The sequence below is a fragment of the Mustela nigripes genome, chromosome 17, assembly GCF_022355385.1.
Source record: "Mustela nigripes isolate SB6536 chromosome 17, MUSNIG.SB6536, whole genome shotgun sequence".
NCBI classification, from domain to species: Eukaryota; Metazoa; Chordata; class Mammalia; order Carnivora; family Mustelidae; genus Mustela; species Mustela nigripes.
The window spans coordinates 53676078-53694739 of record NC_081573.1 but is presented as its reverse complement, the minus strand read 5'-3'; the positions used below and the strand labels follow the sequence as shown (position 1 = coordinate 53694739).

General features: G+C 44.0%; 1 protein-coding gene and 1 long non-coding RNA gene across 3 annotated transcripts in view; one reads left to right on the top strand and one right to left on the bottom strand.

Annotated features, from left to right (window-relative positions):
- The window catches only part of HSD17B2 (hydroxysteroid 17-beta dehydrogenase 2), a 76681-nt gene extending 74648 nt beyond the window's left edge, over positions 1-2033 (bottom strand). Inside the window, exon 1 of the mRNA XM_059382031.1 lies at positions 1691-2033. Within this exon, the coding sequence (XP_059238014.1) occupies positions 1691-1937 (247 nt within the window). The 5' untranslated portion in view covers positions 1938-2033. The remainder of the gene's footprint in view (positions 1-1690) is intronic.
- A 276-nt stretch (positions 2034-2309) lies between these two features.
- Positions 2310-17099, top strand: LOC132005180 (uncharacterized). 2 transcript variants are annotated; one of them, XR_009400755.1, is made up of 3 exons: positions 2310-2652; positions 6548-7472; positions 16769-17099. It is a non-coding gene; the product is annotated as an uncharacterized LOC132005180 (long non-coding RNA). The 2 variants fall into 2 exon arrangements; XR_009400754.1 differs by lacking the exon at positions 16769-17099 and adding an exon at positions 16401-16663.
- Positions 17100-18662: the final 1563 nt, after the last annotated feature.

The following is an 18662-nucleotide window of genomic DNA, read 5'->3' as shown; positions in this document are numbered from 1 at the left end:
GGGGATCAGGGTAATGCTCGCTTCATAGAAAGAGTCTGGAAGTTTTCCTTCTGCTTCAATTTTTTGAAACAGCTTCAGGAGAATAGGTGTTATTTCTTCTTTGAAAGTTTGGTAGAATTTCCCAGGGAATCCATCAGGTCCTGGGCTCTTGTTTTTTGGGAGGTTTTTGATCACTGCTTCGATCTCATTACTAGATATCGGTCTATTCAGGTTGTTAATTTCTTCCTGGTTCAATTTTGGGAGTTTATAGTTTTCCAGGAATACATCCATTTCATCTAGGTTGCTTAGCTTATTGGCATATAACTGTTGATAATTTCTGATAATTGTTTCTACTTCCTTGGTGTTAGTTGTGATCTCTCCCTTTTCATTCAGAATTTTATTAATTTGGGCTTTCTCTCTTTTCTTTTGGATTCGTGTGAACTGTTTGGGTTGTTCCCCGCCCCCTCCCCCCAACACACACACCCATTGAAGAAGCTTGTTTTCCATAACATTCCAAATCTCTCACCAGTGTTTTATCTTTTTTTTTTTAAGATTTTATTCATTTATTTGACAGACAAAGATCACAAATAGGCAGAGAGGTAGGCAGAGAGAGAGAGGAGGAAGCAGGCTCCCCGCCGAGCAGAGAGCCCGCTGCGGGCTCGATCCCAGGATCCTGAGATCATGACCTGAGCTGAAGGCAGAGGCTTTAACCCACTGAGCCACCCAAGCGCCCCTCGCCTGTGTCCTATCTTAAGAGAGAATTTTATTATTGGGTTAACGTCAAAGGCAAAATGGACAGGTCACTCGACAGTCCATATCTCAGTGAATCGAGAAGAGCCCGGTTTTCTGCCATCCACACGCCAAGTTTGCCTTCATCCCAGCAGGGGCAGCATGTGGGGCGATGACCTTGGGGCACATGCTTTGGCAGCTTATGCCCCACCTTGGCATGCCGTTCTGCGTTAGGATAAAGGTGGGTAATCCTAATTACAGCCCGGTCCAAGCTCGAACTTCACAACCAAACAAACCAGTTTTACAACACAGAGGAATTTAATTTGGCCTCACACTTGCAGTGGAAAAAAAAACACAAAGAAGAAAAAAACTGGCCACTGAGCTAACAGGCAACTGCTTTCCAGACACACAGCCAACCTGATTCAATTAAGAAACATTAGCGGTCTGATGACAGATTTGAAGACAAAAGGCACAGTTTCTTGACAGCAGCAAACTGCAAAATTTCCAACCTGGGTAAGAGTCCCTTCGATATTTCAAAAACACAGCAGAGTCTCAGGAGAGGCTGACTTTGCAAGCTTTCTTGCACATCTAAAGAACAAGAGCCCAACCCCACAACACAGCCAAACACTAATCTCAGAGCAAAATTCCATTTAAGCCTAAAGTAAACCGATGCAGCTTTCCTGGGTGCAAGAAAACACACGAAACACCGGAGGCTTGCTGCTGTTTCTTTATCCTGAGAAACGAACAAAATCTCAGCTTTGTTAGGTGCCCTTGACCTTGTCCGTTCATCTTCCCCCGGCCCCTTCCAGTTCATCTCATGAAAAAAAGAACCAAAACCCTGAGGCAAAAGACACTTGGGAATGCGCTTTCATTTACTCCATGCCAAGTATTTTATCGTGAAACCTAATTTGAAAGAGTCCCGCTGCAGCAAAGCCAGCGCCAGATTCCGCCCTGAGTGAGAGCAGCAGAGCCGTCCACTTACCTGTGATCAGCACTGCCTTTTGATCCACAGGTAGCAGCTCCTGACCAGACAGGTAGGTATACAGGAGGAAACAGGACAGGAGGCAGAGGATCAGGCTCCAGGACAGGGACAGGCTGAGCAGCAGGTAAGCCCCTCCCCAGAGGCCTGCCAGCCAGACCACCTTTCCTCCAGCCTGCCCCGGGCTCTTCCTGGCATTGCAAAGAGCTATGCCTCCCAGCACAACAGTGACAGTCAGGCAGAGCCACATGGTCTCCAAGAGGGTGCTCGTTCTCAGAGACGCGCTGCAGGACCAGAGAAGCAAGTGGGCAAAGGCTGGCTGGAGGCAGCCTGGGTTATATGAACAGAGGAGGCAAAAAGGGAGGGGAGGAAGCGGCTCTGGCACACTTCGGATGAGCAGGGATTAAGCACACTCATGCTGGCCTGTTTTTTTGGTGGGTCATTGAAACCGGAGAGCAGTTTCATATAAATACCAGATGACTTCCTATTCAGTAGCTCCCCCAACGCCACCTGCACTCATGACAAACACACAGACTCACCCACGGCAAAGCACACAGGTTATTTTTTCATGACCCCTGGCGAGATAACTAGTTGGGTAATAATTGACAGAATTCAATCCAAACAGTCATTAAAAAACCTTTAGCTCACAGGAAACGTCTTCTGCTTTAGGCGCCCGGGTGTTACTGTCAAGTTCTTTTTCGGACCGGGAGTGGGGTCTGGCCAGGGTGGGGCACGGAGATCGGGGTGTGTGTGTGTGTGTGTGTGTGTGTGTGCGCGCGTGCCCCCCACGTAATCGCAGGCAACCGGTGAGGTCTGGAAGATCTGGAAGGGGAAGACTTCATGTTCGTGTGTGCATGCCATCTCCCACATGCGTCGGGTTGAAGTGCTGCATGGAGAGGGAAGATACAATACAAGGGAAGAGATTCTTGGCAGAGGACAAGCGTGCTGGTCTTGCCAGCAAGGAGGTATGCCAGGCAGAGATAAGAGCAACTATAATACAATTATAATGGTCAATATCCACTGTTACTTACTGGTGCCAGGAGCCGCGTTCTGCTACTTATTCATTCATTCTCTTTTTTCAAACTGTCTTCTCTGCCATGCTTTCCTCCGGCCGTGGGGACTCAGCAGTCAATATCCCCAGTCACTTTGAAAACGTATCTTTGTGAGGGTGGTTCTATCTTTGTAATGATTTTACAAGGGAGGACACTGAGGCACAGAGAGGTCAAGAGACTTGCTCAAGGGGCGCCTGGGGGGCTCAGTCTGTTGGGTGTCTGCTTTCGGCTCCGATCATGATCCTGGGGTCTTGGGACTGAGTCTCACATAGGGCTCCCTGGTCATCAGGAAGTCTCTTTCTCCCTCCTGCCCTTCCCTGCTTGTGCTCTCTCTCTCTCTCTCTCTCTCTCAAATAAATAAATAACATCTTTGTAAAAAACAAAACAAAACAGAGACTTGCTCAAGATCCCACAGCAGTGCAGTCAAGCAGCCTTGTTTCTGTGGCTCTGGGTCACCCTACTGCCTGCTTTAGGCAAAAAAATAAAACACAGTCAGAATGTTAGGAACTAGCTTCCCTGTTGCCTTGTTGGAATCTCATGAACCACTTCATGGTGGAGCCCTGTGCTTGCTTACAGAGAGGAAAGCCTCGGCTGGGAGAGGGTCCATTCCTTAGGAAGGTACTGACCACCAGGGACCGCACCAACAGCCCCAGAGCCCCCCCACCTCGTCTGCCGCTGGGTTTAGGGGATATCTTACAGGTGCTAGGCACCTGACTGGGAGGCACCGGGATTCTGATAAAGGCTGGGGGGTGGCCTGTCTGGAGAGAGAAGATCTCGGTTGGAGGTCAGATTACCCGGATTCACATCCAGCCTGAGCCCTGCCACTTACCAAACTAGGCCGTCAGGAGGGTCTACCTCCCTAGACCCCCCCCTCAGCTGTAAAAGAATAAAAAATACCCAGAGAGAGCACTTAGCTCCTGCTGCCTGCAATACTGGAAGGACCAACTGATTGATTGATTGATTTATAAAGGGAGCAGGGGGAGGGGCAGAGGGAGAGCAAGAGAGAATCCCCAGGCAGAGCCCCCACTGAGCAGGGAGCCCAATGCCCATGGGAGACCAGGTGGGAGGCCACGACTCGTGGACCTCACTGTCCGCGGAACTGTGTGGGGTGATGACAAAGGTCTTCCAGGGGTCTTGTGCACGGCAATGGCACCTCCCGTCTGCCTTCCCAGCCACAGGGACACCTGAGGTGGGGAGATGTTGCTGGCTCCAGGCCAGGAAGCGTCGGGGTGAGGATTTGGAATTCCTGGAGATCCCCTTCCTTCCACACACCCTATTCCCTCCTGTGGGCCGTGTGCACACCCATCCCGGGAGCAGGGACCTCTCCTGGGCCTCATGGCCTCCCCACCCAGGCGCTCCGGTATAGGAGAGCTTTCTGGGGGAGGGTGCAGAACGAATTCGGGCTCTTCGCTGGGGGCCTTGGTGTTTCCTCAGTGGCTCCCACACTAGGGCTGGAGCGTAACACCCTTGTGGGTTTCCTCATGTGGGCGCAACCACGGAAAATGAAGCAAATCTGCCCCTGGTGGCAGCCTACTGGGCTTCCCAGCTGCTTGGTCCTGGGGCTCCCGAGGAGAGGGCAAAAGCTGCCATGACACAGACGTCTAGGTAAGGATGCTCCGTGCCCTCTGCCGGGGCAGGAGGTGCACAATATTAGGGTGGTGAGCTGTAAAGCCCTGTGCAACCGAGTTTGAATCCTGACTCTGCCGCTTACTGGCCTTTCCTGAGGCTCCATTTCCTCTCCTGAAGAAAGGGAACCCAGCCCCCTTGGGTTTTTTAGTGTTTTGGTTTTTTATTTTTTACCTTTTACTTTTTTTTAGGTTTATTTATTTATTTGAGAGAGTGAGAGAGCACCCCAGCACGGGGAGGAGCAAAGGCAGAAGGAGAGAATCCCAAGCAGACTCTGCGCTGAGAACCAACCCCAACGTGGGGCTCGATCTCACACCCCTGAGATCATGACCTGAGCCAACAGAGACACTCAACGGACTGAGCCACTCACCTGCCCATGGGCCCGGTCCTGATGGGAGGACTGTTGGGATCACATGCTGCCTCTTAGCTCCATTCATAACTCTGAACACGGTTTCTCTTTAAGGCTATTCTGTCTCAGGATGCCTGGATGGCTCAGTTCATTGAGCATCTGACTTTGGCTCAAGTTATGATCCCAGGGTCCTGGGATCAAGTCCCACGTCAGGCTCCTTGCTCGGCAGGGAGCCTGCTTCTCCCTCTGCCTGCCGCTTCCCCTGCTTGTGCTCGCTTGCTCGCACTTGCTCTCAAATAAGTAAATAAAATCTTTAAAAAAAAAAAAAAAAAAAAAAAAAGACTGTTCTGTTCTGTCTCTCCTACTTGACCATGATCTTCAAGAAGGCGAGAACCGTATCTGTGTTTTGTTTTTTATTCACTGTGCACCAAATGTCTAGCCTGGTGCCTGTCACATTGCATGTACATAATTAACAGTTTTGAATGAGTAAAGGAAAGAGCAAATCTTTCCAGAGTGCCTTCTAGATGGCAGATTCTGCACCAGCCATGAGGGAATTCAGCAGAGAATAACATGAACCCAGTTCCTGACCTTGGGGAGAAGCTGTCACAGGAGCAGTGACCAGTGGGGTGGGTAATGGGGAAAGGGAGGCTTTATACCAACTGGGAGTACAGATGGAACTGCAGAATTCTCCAATGAGACATGCCCAACCCCGCTGACTCCTGAATGAGGACATTAGGATCCTAGTCTATCTGAGGGCTGCTCTGTCTCTGAACGAGGACCTCCTCTATCTGGCTGAGCTAATTTGTACCTCCTTTTTGTCCCCATCATTTTGTTTTAGGGCTATCCTTGAGGCCATCCATACACAGAAGGGTCCCATTTTTTGCAAGCTGCTTCTTCACTTTCCTGGAGAAAGGAGCCAATTAAACCAAGCTATTATCACTAATGATGACAATGGGTCAATGTGCTGTTTCCTTCTGCTGGCAGATGGGCCTTCCAGAGGGTACCTGGAGAGGATTTCCCAACCTGTGCCAAAACAAACAACATTTCTGAGAATCCTGGAATGAGCCCTCTTAGAACCCTTGAGTTTAGAAGAGAATGTGAAGTACCTTCCCATTAGATTGTCTCTGTGACATCTCCACCAAGTGGTTATCTTGTCACAGGCACAGCAAAGCCCCTGGAGGCTGACTTTCCAGTTGAGGATACCATGAGGAAGTTCTCCTCTAGACCACATCTAGTCCTTTTTTCTTTCAGATATTTGAAGATTGCTTTCTTCTTTCTCCAGGTTGACAGTCCTCAGTTGTCTTAATTGCCCCTTGTAGACGTCATAATGTGGATTTTCAGGTGCCAAGTGCCTGAAGCAGCCACATGATTGAGAGTTCAATCCCTTGGGGCACGTGAATGGCTCCGCAAATTAAATATCTGCTCTCAAGGTCCTGGCGTGGAACCTGACATCTGGCTCTCTGCTCACCGGGGAGTCCGTTTCTCCTTCTGTTTTCTCTCTCTCAAGTAAATAGGTAAAATCTTAAAAACAAAACAATACAGAGTTCAAACACTTAAAAAATCATGCTGTTGCAGTAACTGGAGAGAGTAGCCTGGTGATCATGTGATTCACCAAGCAGGGATAGACCACGTGTTGACGTCATGGTGACCCAAACTTCAAGGGGTGGACTGGCTGGGACAGGTAATAACAGATCATCTCACAGAGCTCAGGGCAGTCTTGCTTGATAACACAAGATTTGTTGTGATTTTCATACTTTTGGGTGATAAGTAATGTCTTGAATGTTGATTTGTCATTGTGTAAATATTCTATATCTCATTTTCTATTTCATACAGTGGGAGAGGAAAAAAGCCAAAAGACAACCAGAAATTGAGGCTGGATCAAGTCTTTGTTCTTTCATCGACTGTGTGGGGTGAAGATGTCTGAACTCGACGATTATCATTCATTTCAAGTAGGTTTCATATTTTATGTACTGTAAAAGGTTTTCAGCCTGGTCTTTTTTTTTTTTTTTTTTTGGCAAATGGTACAGAATAGAGCAAGATTATTACCTCCCCTGGCCATGATGCAACATTCTTATTTATAGGTCCAAAGCCTCATTTGATTTTTTGACAACTGACTTATTTAATTGACACTGTGTTTGCGATCAAATAAAATTTCAGTTTTTGTAGGAATTTTCTTGTCATTAAATTTTTTTTTGTAAAATACATGGGGAGAAATTGTCCAAAATGTAAATGTCAGTAAATATCCAAGGGTCCCTATGGCTATAAGTTAATGATGGAATGAATGAATAAATAAATAAATGGAGGAAAAGAGACAAATATCTCACATGGGAAAATGCCCCAAAAAACTTGTGCAGCTATTCTCCACTCAAGGAGGTGACACAGAACTCACACTTCACGAGCTTGGCTGCACAGATGGTTTCCTTCTGAGGAGCACAGCGTGGAGACAGGGAAACAGAGTAATTGGACACTGGAGAAACGTGACAACCACAACCTCAACCAGGTGATCAAGGTCGGCATCAATAGTGATAAGTCATGTGATGAAAATGCAGAACATTCTACAAAAGGCCTGATCAGCACTGCCAAGTTTATCCAAAACAAGGAACTTCTGAGAAATGGCCACAGACAAGGGGAAGCTAAGGAACCCTGAGCAGTCAATGTCACGCAGGATCTCGGATGGGTCAATGTCACACGGGATCTTGGCTGGGTCGATGTCATGAGGGATCTTGGATGGGACCCTCCAGCAGAACACGGACATCAGGTAAATACTAAGGAGCTCCGAATAAAGTATGAACTTTAGTTCATGAGAATGTATCCATATTGGTTCAGTAGTTGTGACAAATGCCCCAGAATAATGGAAACTGTGAGAACAGGAAAGTGAGTGTCGGTATTCATGAACTCCATCCTGTCTTCAAATTTTTCTGTAAGCCTAAAGCTATTCCAAAGTTGAAAGTTTATTTAAATATATAATAATATAGAAATATGATAAATATGAATAATTTTATAAAATATAACTTATTGTTCTAGACTTGTACCTCTATGAATATGATAGTAAATTTATTTTTATACTAAAAATAAATATAGCAATAAAAATATGTTTAAATAAACTTTTGTTTTTTAAAAGATTTATCTATTTGACAGAGAGAGATCACAAGTAGGCAGAGAGGCAGGCGGAGAGAGAGAGGAAGAAGCAGGCTCCCCGCCAAGCAGAGAGCCCAATGCAGGACTCGATTCCAGGACCCTGAGATCATGACCGGAGCCGAAGGCAGAGGCTTTAACCCACTGAGCCACCCAGGCACCCTAAGTAACATTTTTTTTTAAGATTTTATTTATTTATTTGACAGAGAGAGAGATCACAAGCAGACAGAGAGGCAGGCAGAGAAAGAGGGGGAAGTGGGCTCCCTGCTGAGCAGGGAGCCCAATGTGGAGTCCTGAGACTCCAGGATCATGATCTGAGCTGAAAACAGTTGCCGAACCAACTGGGCCACTCAGGTGCCCTTGAGTAATCTTTCTATTTTAGAATAGATTTGCAAAAAATTATGAAGATAGTACAGTTTTATTTCTACATATACATATGCAGCAGGATTCCTACTCATACACAGTAATATATATTATTATAAACATATTACACACAAACATATTTATATTTTATAATTTATATATAATTGTGTGTGTAATAATATATGTATCTATCCCAATGAATAAAAGAAATTCCTTTGGTCAAGAAGATGAACATTGCCAGCAGCCCCCACAAACCCCTCTCGTGCTCCCTCCCAATTACTGTCCTTTCTCTCTTCCTCAAAAATAACCACTATCCTGACTTTTAACAAAATGATTTTGCTTTGCCTGTTTTGTTAAACCTTATGTAAATACAATTATATAATATTAATGTCAGCTGGTCATTCGACACTGTGCAGATTCCTCCATCCAGGTTGTATGCATAACTCATTTTCACTGTAGAAAACAAGGGTTAGCCAACTGCAGCCGATGGGGCAAATCTGGTCTGTTAACTTGTTTTGGTAAATGAGGTTTTATTGGCGTGCAGCCATGCTCATTTATTTACTCATTTCTGTGTCTGCTTTCCTGCCACAATGACAAAGTTGGTTAGTTGAAAAACAGAGCATAAGGCTGGCTGGCAAAGCCGAAAATATTTACTATCTTCTTCTTTACATAAGCATTTTGCCAACCTCGGCTGCAAGGCATTTTGTTGCATAAATATCCCTCTATTTGTTTCTCCATTGTATTAATGGAAAAATTAGTTTTTCATTTTGCTGGCTATCGTGACTGGCGCTACTATAAATATTCTCTCTTTTTTTAAGATTTTATTTATTTATTAGAGAGTGTAGGTGTGCATGCACGCTGGGTGAGGGGCAGAGGGAGGAGAAGAGAGAATTTCAAGCAGGCTCCAGGCTAAGCACAGAGCGGGAGGCAGGACTCAACCTCAAGATCCCAAGATCATGATCTGAGCCGAAATCCAGAGTCAGATGCCTAGCCGACTGAGCCACCGAGGCGCCTCTGCTATCAATATTCTTTTTTTTTTTTAAGATTTTATTTATTTATTTGACACAGAGAGAGAGAGCACAAGTAGGCAGAGAGGCAGGCAGAGAGTGAAGGGAAAGCAGGCTCCCTGCTGAGCAGAGAGCCCGATGCGGGGCTCGATCCCAGGACCCTGAGATCATGACCTGAGCTGAAAACAGAGGCTTTAACTCACTGAGCCACCCAGGCGCCCCTGCTATAGGTATTCTTATAAACATCTCTTGAAGTACATGTGTAGTTATTGCCCTTGGGTCCATTCAGTGGAGTAGAACTACGGAATCCATGGTACGTGCATGAATCCAGCTTCGGTGCCATTTCCTCCCTAAAAAACGATTGTACCATTTCCAAGTAGACTATGAAAGTTCTATGGGCTCCACATCCTTCCTCAAGTTTGGTATTGTCAGACTTCTTAATTTGAACTATTCAGCTATGTCTGCAGTTGGATCTAATTGAGTTCTTTTCTCTGATGACTAATAATTTTGAATACATTTTCATATGTCAGTTGACCATGTGGTATTCTCTTTATGAAGCGCTTTATCAAGTTTTTTCTAACTTCGTTAGATGGATGATCTTTTAGCCCCCGCCCTTTTTTTAACTATATGCATTTTAAGGTTGTACAATATTTTTAAGTATGTCTGAGCTGCATTCCCCATGTTTGGTATGTACTGTTTTCATTACTGTTCAATGAAAAATATTTTATAATTTCTACTAGGATTTGTTCTTCGTTACATAAGTTATTTAGAAATGTATTTTATAATTTCAGGGATGCCTGGTTGGCTCAGTTGGTTAAGTGTCTGCTTTCAGCTCAGGTCATGATCTCAGGGTCCTGGGATCAAGCCCAGAGTTGGGCTCCCTACTCCGTGGGGGGTCTGTTTCTGTCTCTCCCCTCTCCCTTCTCATGCTTGTGTGCTCTCTCTCTCTTGCTCTCGCTCTTTCTCTCTGTCTGAAATAAATACATAAAATCTTTTTAAAAATGCACATTATAATTTCGCATGGGAAATTTTAGTGATATCTTACTGCGCTTTCTAACTTTACTCAAGTTGAAAGCATGTTATGTGTGATTTCAGTCCTTTGAAATATCTTGAGCCTTGCTCCGAGGCCCGTCGCATAGTTGACTTCTGTAAAGGTTCACATGTGCTCAGAAAGACTGTTTGGTTCCAGGGATCCATGCATCACAGTTGGGTCTTTTTACCCCTCTAGCTTTAATTATGCTGTATTCGTACAGTTCAGACACGTCTCTTCGAAGCACCAGACACTAGAGTACTTGTTTTCTTTTCCAGGGTAACAGTCTTTGACTTTCTCTTGAAAGCAAACAATTTCGTGCATTTATTTACATTTCACTAAATATGGGTATGTTGACTTTAGATCTATCATTTTATGGGTTCCCTGCTATTAGTCGTTTCTATTCTTCATTACTTTCCTTCTACTATCTTGACTTCCTTTTAATGAATTATTCTTTGTTATTCTTCCACCCTCCCCCCTCATTACCTTGACAAGCACGTGCTCTTTGTGTTTCTTTTAACGGTTACTTAAATGAATTACCAAAGTCCTCTGTGACTTGGTATTTTTGCTCCCTTGGTAGGTCATACCAGGACCTTTGAACATTCGCACACCATTCCCCACCGTCCTGAGTTGTATGCTTATAGTCCTCATAAATTTTTGTTATCTACATATGTCAAATGCCCCAGGATATTATGATGTTTGTTTTATACAGTCAACATTCATTTAGATTTTGCAACAAAGTAGTGACCCTTTTGTGGCTTCTCATTCCTTCCCATTATCTCCATGCTTGCCCTTGAGATCATTTTTCTTAAGTATTTCTTTTTCTTTTTTAAAGATTTATTTATTTATTTGAGAGGGAGAGAGAGCACAGGGAGGGGTGGCAGGAGCGAGAAACTTTAGCAGACTCATCACTGAGCTTGGAACCCCATGTTGGGCTTGATCTCACAACCCTGAGATCATGACCTGAGCCAAAACCAAGGGTCAGATGCTTAACTAAGTAGCCCACCCAGCGGCCCCTTTCTTTAGTATTTCTTTAGTGTGGGTGCTAGTGATAAAATCTGTTTTTGTTTTGTTTTGCTTTTTTTTTTTTTTTTTTCTGAAAATGTCTTCATTATCATTTTCGAAGGATAGTTTCACTTCGAGAGCATAGAATTTCAAGTCGGCAGTTGTTTCCTTTCAGCATTTTCATGTCTTTGAGGAGATATGTTTTATATTTTATCTGGCTCTCTTGGATAAGCTCTCAGCCAGACAGTTCATCCTAATTATCTTCTTTGCCATTACCAGAAGCAAAGTTCCTAAGTCTTTTCATACCCTCTGGTAAGGCTCAGATCTCCCTGTCCTTATAAGATTTTTTATTTGTATCAAAACGAAAACCCTGTTAAATTTCATGTTATTAAGATTGGGTCCACTATCCCTTCCTCCTAGTGACACATCATGGGAAAGGCTAAGCAAATGTGCCATAACCTTATTAAGTGTTGAAGCAAGACATTTCATAAGATTTCTATTCATTCACGACGTATTTACAGAGTTCCTACTGTGTGCCAGGTGCTGTTCTAGGTACTGAGAACACAACAATGAGTAAAATGACTTGGTTCCTGCCCTCACAGAGAAATCTAAATTCTAATTAGGGACACAGACCAGTAAATATACAATTACGCTATAGCTATTAAAGACATACCTTTGGAAGTCTTTCAGATTGATACTAGCCATCTGACATTTCTTTACATTGCCAGTGATATCAAAAGTGACTTTGTCAAATCCCTTGCTGAAATCCAAAATCTGTGTGTTTATTCATTCCATAACTGGTAGAGTCATTCTAATCATTCTAATTTATTTATTGGTCAGCCATGTTAGGTCCTAGTAACAGTCTGTTCCTCTTCTAAGATCACCTAAGCCACTCTTTTTCTAAGGTTCATGAAAAGAATCAGATTCCCCTCTGCTCTATGGTTTTCTTTCTTTTTTTTTTTCTAATTTTTATTTTTATTTTATTTTATTTATTTATTTGACAGAGAGAGATCACAAGTAGGCAGAAAGGCAGACGGGGGTCGGGGGGAGGGAAGCAGGCTCCCCGCTGAGCAGAGAGCCCGATGCGGGGCTGGATCCCAGGACCCTGAGATCATGACCTGAGCCGAAGGCAGAGGCTTAACCCACTGAGCCACCCAGGCTCCCCTGCTCCATGGTTTTCAGAAGATATTATCTTTCTCTTTTTGAAAAAGACAAAAATTGGAAGCTTAGAGCCTCAGACTTCAGAAGCACTTCTCAGAGTAATTAATCTATGAATATACTCATGACATTAAAGGTGTTTGATAAAATCCAAATCTGGATTTTAGCACTATAGAGAAAGTCGTCTTACCTTTAAGTTTAGAAATGTTTTCCTTTTTTTTTTTTTTTTTTTTTTTTAATAGTTTCTATATTGTGTAACCGTCTTACAAATCTTTGATGTGGTTCTGGCTGATAACTTCCTGGGACTGTAACTAAGTAATAAAATTGCTTAGATCAGTACTTCCCAACTTTTGTACTTCATCACCAGTGCAGTCTTTTTAAAAGGAGGGAGATACACATGGAGTCTCCACTATTTAACTTTGCCAAGTGAGAATGCATTAAAAACCAAGTGTCAATAGTCTACAGAAGAAAAGGTATTTTAACACCAAAAAAAGAAAAAAAATGGGCCAAGTATCAGAATGAAGGGTGGTCTCATACTGAAAAAAATTTAACTTTGTGAGAAATTTTCTACATTTGTCCTCATTTTTTTCAGAGAGCACCCCCAGATGGTAAATTTTGGTCCCTAACAGTCAGCAGCCAATGGATGGCCATTTGGGAACCAAAGTGAGAAAGCCATAGGGCCCCGCTCTTAAGAAAACAGTAGAACTTCATACTGGTGAGATTCAGGGAATAAGTTCTGGATTTTGTGAACAGGAGGTGGCATGCTCAATCCTGATCTTTTTTTTATCTGGGCTCTGGTCCTTGGGCTTATTTCTTTCTCCTCTCGGTACTAACCACAGCAAAGAACAAAACAGCATCCAGAATGGAAAAATCAGACTCATTAACTTAAAGCTCATTAACCCATTGTCCTTGCCTCCCATACATTGTGTAGCAAAGCAAGAACATTAGGAAAGAGCTAGCCTGAAAGATCCCTGAGTTCTACTTTGAGATTGTGTTGCCAACACAATAACATTAGGAACCGGGGGTGGAGGGATGGGGTAACTGGGTGATGGGTGTTAAGGAGGGCGGGTGAGGTGATGGGCACCGGGTATTCAGAAACTAATGACGTGGGCGCCTGGGTGGCTCAGTGGGTTAAGCCGCTGCCTTCGGCTCAGGTCATGATCTCAGGGTCCTGGGATCGAGTCCCGCATCGGGCTCTCTGCTCAGCGGGGAGCCTGCTTCCTCCTCTCTCTCTGCCTGCCTCTCTGCCTACTTGTAATCTCTCTCTGTCAAATAAATAAATAAAAATCTTTAAAAAAACAAAAACAAAAAACTAATGACATGCTCTATGTTGGCTAATCAAACATGAAAATAAACCAAAAAAAAACAAACAAATATTTTTAAAAGTACAAACAAACCAAAACAAAACAAAACAAAAACAGTAACATTAGTAAAGAGCTAGTTTAAAGGATCCCTGAGTTGTATTTTGAATTATCCTCGTAATTTACAGACAAGGGTTCTTCACCTACACAGCTCTGTTTTCCACAGATACATTAAGGAATCAACATGTAGGAAAATATTTCCGCCCGTGCCTCCAAATCTCTCTCCTTTCTTGTTCTCCCTTAAATGCCTTGAAATTAGTCTCCATTCCCTGTCTTCACTTCCTTTCCTCCCTCTTGGGAAGGGCCAGAGTATGAAAATTCTACTCTGAATCAAGGGGGATAATGGCATGAGTGACCCATTCACACTAGGCTGAGTGGTTTGCCAGCTTCTTCCTGCTGCAGAAGGAAGGCCGTGTAGCTCCTTCCACACGGGTCAGCCAAGCCCGGGCAACAGTAGTAACACAACTTCCAGAAGCAATTCTTTCTTCTTTTTTTTTTTTTAATTTTATTTATTTATTTGACAGACAGAAATCACAAGTAGGCAGAGAGGCAGGCAGAGGGAGTTGTTGGGGGGTGGGGGTGAAGCACTCTCCCCCTGAGCAGAGAGCCCATTGCAGGGCTCCATCCCAGGACCCTGGGGTCATGACCTAGGCTTTAACCCACTGAGCCACCAGGCGCCTCCCGGAAGCAATTCTTAAATGTGCTCTAGAGATAGTAACCTCTGTGCACTGGCCCATGGTCAGATGATGGTCATCAGTAAGCACGTCTGCTGAGTCTTCAAAATACTGCATTCATTCAATTTCAAGGATTATCCTTAGAGACAACAGCACTCCTCTCTTTTTGCCATTAAAACATATTTTGGTGAATGAAATCATGGTGATAGGATACCAGTTTAGTTTTTGTTTCTGTTCTGATGTTCTGTTCTGAAAATTAAAATCTGACAAAGCCTACATGTCTCCCCAGATTTTGGTCTAAAATCTTACCAGTGTTCAGAATTCAAAAACATGGGAGCTCCACTAATAGCAAGAATGGTAGCTTTGAGTTAGTGAAGTTCTGGGTAGAAATCCAGCTCTGCTATTTACTTGGCTGTATGAACCGCCCTCTCTGCTCCAAGGCACAGTCTGTCACCAATAGTGGGATAATAATTTGTGCCTCATATTGGTTATAAAGATAATCTGTGGAAAAAGCTTGGCATATCAGAGTTTTCAATGGCAGCCATTATCACAAGAATCTTTTTGGTTTCAACAAGAACTCCTTTCTCTCAGTTTCTGTCCCTTTTCCTTGGGACTTGCAAATAGAGAAGGAGAGGCTGAAAGCAAACAACGCACAGTTTGGTGACGCTTTTCTCCTGTCGTTGTGGCTCCCAGGCTGAAGGTTCACAGAAGGGAACACATTTGCATCTGCATCTCCAGAAGGGAAATTAGATCTAGGATGTCTGTTAGAAAGACAACATTTCAAAATTTGGGAGCACAGCTGAATACCAAAAGGAAATTACACCATAAGCCAGATGTTCCAGGAACTTCTCCATTTTTTTTTTTTCTTTTGCCTGAAGGGAAAGTTGGAGTTCATAAAGAAAACAATGAGCAGAAATTTCTATCGCAAAATTGTTCATGGTTATTTAAAATGAGCCCATTCAAAAATAATCAAAGATGTGCACTATGATTTATAAAGGAAGTTGTTCACATTGGTGTTATTTATCATGTGTGGAATAGAGAAGCGTCCTAAATGGCTAACCGTAAAGGATTTGTTATATCAATTACGGTACTTTTATCTGACGGACTGCTATACGGCCATTAAAAATCATTTTGTTGAAGAATACTTAATGACTTGAGAAAACGTTTGCAATATTTTTTGATCAAGGAGAGATCAAAGATATATAGTATCTTTGATCTATATATAGTATGATCACATTTTATGTGATATATAGTATGATCACATTTTATGTCCTTATAAGACAGATATCAGCAGGAAGCTCCTCCTCAGGATTCAGATAAGACTGGCTTGCACGCCCCGTCCTGTGGCCTGGATCATCAGAACCTTGTGTAGATTCCTTCAAGAGCCTTGCCTAGATTCCTTCGAGATCCTAGGGACCTACCCTCTCATAGTTCCTTCTGCCTCCTGTCAGTCACTGCTTCTCTCTACCATTCTGAGCTCAGTGTGAAACTCCACTTGTCTTTTCTGGTAGCACTAAGGTCAACAGTAGCAAAGTTCCTCCTAATTTTAACGACCTGAAAGTTGGACCTGACAGAGAGGGAGGGATGGAAGAATCATGTACATCAGTGTAGTAGAGTGAATAGTGGCTCCAAAAAGAGACGTCCATGTCCTAACTCTATGAACATGTGATTGTGACATTATTGGGAGGGAAAGGGAGGTTGGGGATCTTTTTTTTTTTTTTTAAGATTTTTATTTATTTGACAGACAGATCACAAGTAGGCGGAGAGGCAGGCAGAGAGAGAGAGGAAGGGAAGCAGGCCCCTTGCTGAGCAGAAAGCCTGATGTGAGGCTCGATCCCAGGCCCCTGGGATCATGACCTGAGCCGAAGGCAGAGGCTTTAACCACTGAGCCACCCAGGCGCCCCGGGGATCTTTTTTATTTAAAAAAATTTTTATTCTTTTTTGGTGAAAAAGCTTGTGTTTCGATTCAGCCAGCTGGACTCAGTTTAGATGCTCCCAATTTGGTTGGCAACATCCAAAACATCATCGTCAAGAAACAGTTGAACATAACATGCCTTCTTCTCTCCATCGGGCCTGGTCAGGATGTTGACCTTGGCCACATCAGAGTCCTAGAGCTGCTCCACAGCCTGACCGATCTGGTGCTGGTTAGCCTTGATGTCCACAAAGAACACACATGTGCTGTTATCTTCTATTTTCTTCATGGCTGGCTCCTCTGCCCCTCCCCCATGCTCGAGTACTTGTTCTCTTTCCCTCAAATAAATAAATAAAGTCTTTTAAGGAATGAAATATGAAATTGTTTTTTTTTTTTTTTTTCTGAACAGCTGATCATGAAATATTACTAGGGGCATATAACTCGGAAAGAACTCGCGTACTTTGATTTGGCTGATGGACTTGGCAAGGTGGAATGGCTTTGCCAGTTGTATGAGGAACTCCTTTCCTCAGTTGAACAAGGTAAATCGGTTATAAAGTTGCTATAAAATATATTGAAGACACTTGATAAGATTAAAGCGTTTTAGCAAAAATACGACATTCACAGTTCGGCATTTGTATTGAAATTAACTGTTTTTATTGACCCAACTCTGAGGACACCTCGTTAAACAAGACGCCTCCAAGTGGAAGAATGGCGGCCACTCCACAGAGCCACCCCACGGAGCGGCAGGAACCTCTCCCCACTTTCTCTCTCCCTCCACATTCCCAAGTCCTGTGGTCCACGAGGTGCCCTAGCATTGTCCCATTTTGTGTCCTCCTCTTGGACCTGGGGCTCTCGCTCAGCTTCGATTCACTCCACAGGACTCTAGGGAGGGGCATTTTTGGACCACGGGAGGAGAAGAAGGCAGTGAGTAGGGAGCTCTGTGGCCTGGCCTCAGGATGGATTGTCTCTAAGACATACACTCTGAAGATGGCCAAGATTACCCCTCCAGCACTCTGGGGTACTACTCTTATCAGGAAGCCATCAGGAAGATAGAAAGGAAGCAGAAGGAATGGAAAGAGAGACTGAGTCTGAGACACTTGCCAAGGCAAAGGTAAATAGATACAGGAATGAAGGACGAGAAGCGGGTGTCACAATAACACAGCCAATGTCAGGTGCTGCTGGAGACAAGCAGTGCACCTGTGCACGTGAGGTTCACATAGGTGGATGTCCCCATAAATACTTCCCAGGGGCAAGATCATGTACGTCTGGGGGTCCCCTGTGCAGGGTTAAGAGTTGAAACCAAGATAACTAAAGAGTTCTTTCAGGCAAAGGATGTGGATGGAGAAGGAAAGAAAGCTGGAGGTTGACTCTTGGGTTGTAGCTAGTTAAGAGCTAGGAAGAAAGTTCAAAGGAGGCAAAGAAAGAAGATGGAGAGGAGGGGTGAGGAGGGAGGGGAAGGGGAGGAGGAGACGGAGACTGGTGTGAATAGGACAGGGTTAGTCAAAGGAGATGGCGTTCCAAAGGAAGAGGGGACGAGTGATACTGTCTGTGACCGAAATTCAAATACTAGGCAACTGGTGAGGAAAGGTTCCTTGCAAAAAAGGAAAATCTAAACAACTGGTGAATTTTGTCTTGCATAACTGAATGCCTGATGAAACATCTGTGCAGGGATTGCATTCAGTGTCACCGAATGAACTCGTCACACTCAGAGGACTGCCTTTAGTTTTGTTGATGCTGCTGAATAGGATACACATTGCTCTCTCGAGAAATAGCACCTGAATGTTCCTTACAAGCGAGGAGGGCGAGATCAGAGGAACTTCCTTTCTGTACTGTGCATGCCTATTCAAATGACATTGACCTGCCGCGCTCTCTGAGGGAGGAGCCCCTTTGGGTCTGCTGAGGGTTAGGTAGACACCCACTAAATATTGATGCCTGCGTAATTAGAGTGACTAAAATAATCCTGGCATAAAATTACCCTACCAGTTAGAAGAGAGACAAAATGAAGTAATTTGATCATGAAAATTGATACAGGTCGACTCTCGGTTTTCAATGCAGCTAATTGGAAGCCATTTATTATTCAAACCCCACTTTTGCTCATTGGTTTATAGTCTTTTCTCCTTGCCCTGAGAAAGAGGAAGGGGGGAGGAGGGTCCCGTGGGCAAAGCTGTCACATGGGGATGGTGGAAAGGAGAAGGATGCTTATTTCTCTAAGGCAGGGCCCCCTCATCTCTTCCCTGTATTGATCTGGTCATCTATGACATGATTCTGTGGGCATGTCCGGGATGACTGGCCATCCTGTTCTC